Source organism: Varroa jacobsoni, unplaced genomic scaffold (genome assembly GCF_002532875.2).
Source record: "Varroa jacobsoni isolate VJ856 unplaced genomic scaffold, vjacob_1.0 scaffold_1120, whole genome shotgun sequence".
In the NCBI taxonomy this organism is placed as follows: domain Eukaryota; kingdom Metazoa; phylum Arthropoda; class Arachnida; order Mesostigmata; family Varroidae; genus Varroa; species Varroa jacobsoni.
Window position 1 is genome coordinate 121132 of NW_019214022.1, and position 6413 is coordinate 127544.

The following is a 6413-nucleotide window of genomic DNA, read 5'->3' on the forward strand; positions in this document are numbered from 1 at the left end:
AGTGAACAAACAGGGTGTATTGGAATTGAAAGTAATATAAACATCCTTTATGGATTCATGTACACATGTATACAAGTAATTCAAAGCATCGGGTGTCGCACATTTTTGTGTGTGATGGATGAAGGTTATATGTGAATTTTGCTGGCATGGACTAGCCGTATTGGTCTAACATTTTCGATATATATATTATAAGTGCTTCGACAATCTGTGTCGCCGCCCATTCGTGCCGTTAATCACGGAGATATATCTTTATATTTCAGGACCGCTTCATGGTTGTATAATACATTAAGGATCGGTGGAGTAGCCACGTTGCTCTAGTTTAATCTTTCCGGAACTTTTTTTTCAGTGTTTAGTAGCGCTAACAGATCCCTAGGAGCAGGCGTATGCCGATCCGTAACTTTGTACAACTGAAATTCTAATTAAGTGAAGCGATGTTAAATTTTGTATTAAGATAGAAAATAAGTTCCTAACTGTTTTTTTTTTACAATTGCAGTAGCAAGGGCCGTTGCTATCTAAAAATGCATTCTAGAGAAAAAATGCTAGGCGAATTTTGGGCATCTTAATATCAGATATTTCTAAATTTGCTTCAATTGTAGTTTACATATTCTTACACATTGTCTTGTTAAAGTTTGTAATAGCTTAATCGCCAAGTTGGTACTTGATGAAGTATTCATTTTAGGTGAGATATTCCAGACTTGACACAGATTGCAACGCATATACTTAACGGATATATTCTCTAAAATAATTAAGAGTCTCACGAAGTTTCGTTAAAAGGTTTGGCGTATATAACAGCCATAATCCCCTGCTTCTTCCTCCTAATTTTTATCTGGGCAGCCTGTCAGGTGCAGCGTCTTTCAAAGTTGGAAGTGACCCGATTCTCTGGACTGCGCTACAGCTAATGGTCTATTACCTGACGCGAGTTTTATTTTTCACAAAACTGTAAAGCTTCTCAAGAGAATCCGCGTACCGGTAAAATTGTACACGGTTCTTCTTTAATATTGTTCACTTACCGGTTATACCTGTTACCTCATAACAGTTGTTTTCTGCAATGCCAAATATGAAAGTCTTCCGCAATGAATCGGAAAGGCCTGTGACCATGAAAGGCCTACAATCACACTTTGTGCACTGGACAGTTTTTTGACGTTCCACATCACAATGTTCTGCGTGTCGAGTTGTGTTTTACATAACGCGATTCGAGCTATGCGTTTTCTCTGACCGGTCCCCATTGAGCACCTGAACGTCTACTACAGTGATATTATGTCATGATTCACATTTATCATCGAAAATTTCTACAATAAGCGTTTTATTGTTATCATAAAGCTCTTTTCGATATGGCTATGTTTAAAAAAAATTATCTATTAGTACAGTGCTTACGGAAGCCGACGCTCACGAGCTGGATTGGCCTATTAATAATAAATATACTATTTTAAGATTTACTGAATCAATTTACGTCGCTTTCTTGATCGCCGTCATATGCAGCACATATGTTAGAATCACACGCTCTACCACTGACGATCTCGGACAGCATGCCGCCGTTCGGCGATCGAAACGCACACACCATTGCTGTCACATTAATACAAGTTGGGGGCATGAAACATACGTTGACTCGCAGTTCGTGAATCAATCGAATCGTAACCGGCTATTGGACGGTGACCGTGTCGATGGACTAAGTGAGGGAGAGAAGTTGCATTGGAGGTAATGTCATATTTCTTCGAGGATCGTCAATACCGACAGGTGAAGTAGCTGTTAGCCTAATACCTCCTGCGATCAACGGTGGCGGCGTCGATAGACGTCTGCAATGAAGGCGCCACTGTCATCAGCTCTCATCCCACAGGCCAGTCGGCGATGACCAACAGAGTTCCTCAGTTGATAAGACCTTGCCTAGTCGAAAACATTAAATCTTATACTAGTCAGACTATCGCAGGGTACCCACGCAGACACTAGCGACACTGTACTCTAACGAGATAGCAGTATTCTTGGGTCGAGAAAGATTACTGCGATTTTGTCCGTCCGACGTTTTTGTGGAGTTCGACAGTTCCGGCTGGTCCGTTTCGAGTGGAGCTAATTCGTAGTTTCTCGTTGAAATGGATACGCTGGCACAAGAAAATCCAGATTTTTTCGACCCAATCCCGTTGCATCCTCTTCTGCGCCATCGGCGTTGTCACGAAAAAGCCATGTTCGAGGAGAATGTGCGAAGAAAGGTGCGTCTGAACAAAAACAACAACCTCGAACTATTCTGTATATCCATATATCTTTAGTGTAGCTCATGCTGGTGATCTTTCAGCATTGCCTCGGTAGCCAATGTCTGTTATGCCCATAATTTGGCGGCAGTTGACTATTTTTGGTTCTACTCTTCTCTAAATTGGTTCAACTATGCAAAGTCTGTAGAAAGGATGACATTTTATTTTCCATTTTATTGGTAAACAATTATGAAAGTATGTTAGTGAAATATTCTACAAGTGAAGCGAAAATAATTTTAATTAATGATTTCTTGAATTTTATTCAATTAAGATTGACTACAGTTGTGAATAATTGATCAATTTTATTAATTTGATTCTAACGAAAGGACGTCCAGAACGTCTAGGTAGAACTTAGGAATACCATGGTACACCGTGTTTGTTGTCCGTATGCATCGAGAGTTTTTTGGTTGATTTGACCAAACCAGTTGCTCCAGTTATTGGCCCAATCCACATTTTCAGAGACGTCACACTACTAATAATCGAGTGGTCAAAACGATCATATGTACGTTATATAACGAACGCCATTTGCCAGTTTGAAAACCTTGATTTTACATTCATCAGAGTATAATAGGATAATGACATTTAATGAAAATAAGAGTAAGTGAATAAGAGAATACTTTCAGATTGTCAGGAGATTTTGTAAGTGAACATTTTTGCACCTAGATTAGATTACTAACTACGCGACCTTCTCGTACCCGTCCGCCCCCCGCCGAATGAAACCCTGGTTTTATATTAGCACAGGCATTGAGAATTTGATGGGGTGTCCTGTAATGATGTTGAGTAAAATACGCCAGTTTTCTCACTGTCGATTAAAAGTATTGCGTTGTCTTCCGCCGTTTCGAATAACAGGCGATACAGCTCGTAACATTGATCAAGCCTGAAATCATCTTGTACACAACAAAGGATAACCCCGGAGCTGTCTACTATATGGAGTTGAGCATGAATAAAAAGCCCAACATTGGAAAGAACGGATGGGTTTATCATTTTCGAAGCAAAGTTGTAGCGGTAAGGATTCCATTCAACTCTATTCTGAAATCACCATGGTTTGTTGTAGCTGACTAGGTGATTCATTAATTTTCATTTTACTGCTTAACACCTCGTAAGCAGCTACGAAAGCTACTCATAAATCTATTTTATTGTCTATTTTCCAATAATATAGTCGCATAATTAGCGAACCGCTCGCTAGTGGCTTTTTTCTACAAAATAGTTTTTTTTCCTTTATTTCTTTCGAGTTCCACCGTTTCTCCGGTATCGAAGCTTCCGCTCTCTTATAGCTAACTTTTGGTTTTTAATGTAGGAATGAAAAATTGCACTTGTATACGAAAATGGTTCTTGCCTAAAATAAAATCTCCCAACAAATAATTTGTCCTAACAGAATTCTAAAGTTGAAACGTTCTCGGCAGGTGTTACACTCCGTTATGCTGATGTCATGATGCACTCATTTAATTCAGATGCAGAATCTCCTTAAAATCCAATGTTTCGGTTGAATGTGTAGCATTTGGATAAGAATATTGCGTGTGAAGTGTGTATTGTTTTTTAAAAGGGCTTCTTAAGAAGCCACTACTATACATAACTATGTGTTTTATGTATGTTTCTTATTAGATACTAAATCTATCATTCGAACACCGGGTTCGGGTCGGATTTCTTCTTACGGACAATACCATGCAAATTGCCTTGATTGATCAAGAGTTTCGTTGGCAATCGAAAGGGCAAATACGTGGTGCAGCTTTCGATTTAGAAAGATCCCATCTCATGGTCTACAGCCGCACTTTAAATGCTCTTTTTTGGCCATTCCCGAGCGAGCAGTGTGACGGTAAGGTAACTTAAATTTAGTAACACCATGTTTATATCGTGCCTACATATTCCATCTTGGGCATCCCAATGCAGCAGGCTCGTCAATATAAACAATACGTAATAACACATTCTAGTTTGCAACCCCGCGTTGACGCAACGTTTGAACATACGACTAGCTTTCTTTAGGGAGCGATGCGTGCTCGGTGGCGCTGCTCAAATGAACTAAGTTAGCAATCGTCGATGCGAGTTAAAGTAATTCACCAACCAGAACTACCCGGTATTTCACCTTCAATAGACGCCGATGCTCAGACCGACGAAAAAAAATGGGACGTACAAATGTGCAACGTGAATATCCGTCAGCAAATCACCGTTTTACGCGGACTGCCCGAAATGGAGTTACAGGCACTCAAGGACGAACTTGTCATCTTGTTTCGCCGGCACGGAGTGCTTTTCCTCGAATACAAACAACTGAAACCTCTGCTACCTAGCCATGCGGGGTCGAATCGTTTATATATAGACAAATACGAACGTTATCATGGCTGTATAGCTCATCGTCACACATCGCATCTAGGTAGGGATCAGAACGACGGACGTACAAACGAAACCCGCGATTGGTCTGACCGAATGAGGCCTCATGATGAAGATTCAGCCATCGGTTCAACTTTTTCGGACTCCACTGAAATGCCTCCGCTACAGGTTCGTATTAGGTAGCAAATGGGCGTTTTTTCCATTTTATTTGTTACTCGTTTTTTTTGTATAATAATGTTAGCTTGAGTGTTATTTGTCGCAGCGAGGCAGATAATTGCTGTAGATATTTTCAAAATACAACTTATATTTAGGATATATATAAAAAAAAGCATACACATTTTTGTCGATTTTTGTGAATCATCTGTCGGATCAGAATTCTTAATTTCTGTCTGAATTATGCTGTAAGCTACAGCAGTTTTTACAACGGTCCACATAAAATTGACAAAAAGCTTTTGTACTTTACCGTGTCACTGCATTGTCTATCGTCACATTTAATAATATCGACAATTTGTCGGTAATAATAAATACATATCGACAAAATTGGCCTTCAACTCACTCACCCATCATGTACCCGTTTATATTGCAGGGAATACACTGGAGTCCAGACATGACGTACTTCGAGTCTATTAACGATCTCAATGCTTTTAAACCAAACAGAACGAAAGTCGTCTTGAGAGGCCATTGCCATAGTAAGGATCAGAAAAGGCTATATGATAGAAAGACGGTAAGGATCATCACAGCTTCACTGTAATAACAACATATCATTGCGTTATTATCAAGCTATACGTACAAATACACTTTTCAAAGGCAGAAATACTGCGCACAAAATGTGTGTGTTTAATGAGCATTACCATAAAAAGAAATTGGTTAGCATTAATTTAAGGTTAAAGTTTTAATGCTCTACGGATCTTTAACGTTCTGCCAAAAGCCAATAGATTATAGAAGGAAGGTATTCTTAGTTTGCAAAAGCATTTTTATTTTACTGGTGTCAACCTGGGTTTCTACTGATCTGTATTACAGATTTGTTACGTACTCAGGCCGGGTTTCCCTCGACCTATAAGCATCATCTTCAAACTTTCAAATTTTGGCTATTTTGTCGCGCTATTCGTTCCATTACTGTTCGTTTCCTTTGTGACCTTGTTTGGGATATCTGCAAAGAATTATAGGGCACATTATGCTAACGAGTTTATGAATTGTTTCAGTATACGAAGAACTACTGCATTGAAAGCATTGTCACTGGAATTAAATGCTAGCTTTATCGTTTTATCCAAAGTCTTGATCGTGGTTCAGTGTTTGAATGAATGTCTTTCACTTGCAGAATAATGACGAGGTGAAGCGAGTGATAGCCCTCTATGGTGACATTGTTTATAAGCTCACACCAAGTACCTGCGTGCCCCTCACGTCGATAAAGGTGCCGATTGATCTGGTCGAGCCATTCCAGCTGATGTTCCTGAGTCGAATCGTGGTTGTGTACAACAACCGAACAATCGCTGGCTATATGAACTCGTCAACGCCGGTCAAAGTTCGCAAGGGGGAGTTTCTCCTAGCAGGTTATGGTATCGTCGTGGACAATGACGGCATCTTCAGAATCAAAATGTCGTTGCCGAAGTCATACGAAAATGAAGAGAGAGACCCCTATCAACACCCGCCATCACCCTTTTTGCCAATTCAAACGTAGTGCGTTATCTCTGTCGACATGCTTTGGCGGCACTTTATTAAAAGTTAAACTAAAAACATCGAATAGAGAAAAAAAAAACAAAAAACTTGGGACAAAAATGAGCAAAAAATCTGAGTCAATGTTTTCTTAATTTTTTTTAACTCTTGGCACCATATAAGTGCAGCGATATTTTA

General features: G+C 39.6%; 1 protein-coding gene across 1 annotated transcript; it reads left to right on the forward strand.

Moving 5' to 3' along the window:
• The first annotated feature begins 1839 nt into the window (after positions 1-1839).
• LOC111266828 (uncharacterized) lies at positions 1840-6296 on the forward strand. The gene is made up of 6 exons (XM_022844636.2): positions 1840-2201; positions 3090-3245; positions 3843-4053; positions 4330-4730; positions 5149-5286; positions 5881-6296. Exons 1-6 carry the CDS (start codon positions 2085-2087, stop codon positions 6238-6240), a joined length of 1383 nt encoding a protein of 460 aa, XP_022700371.1. The 5' UTR covers positions 1840-2084; the 3' UTR covers positions 6241-6296.
• The last annotated feature ends 117 nt before the right edge of the window (positions 6297-6413 follow it).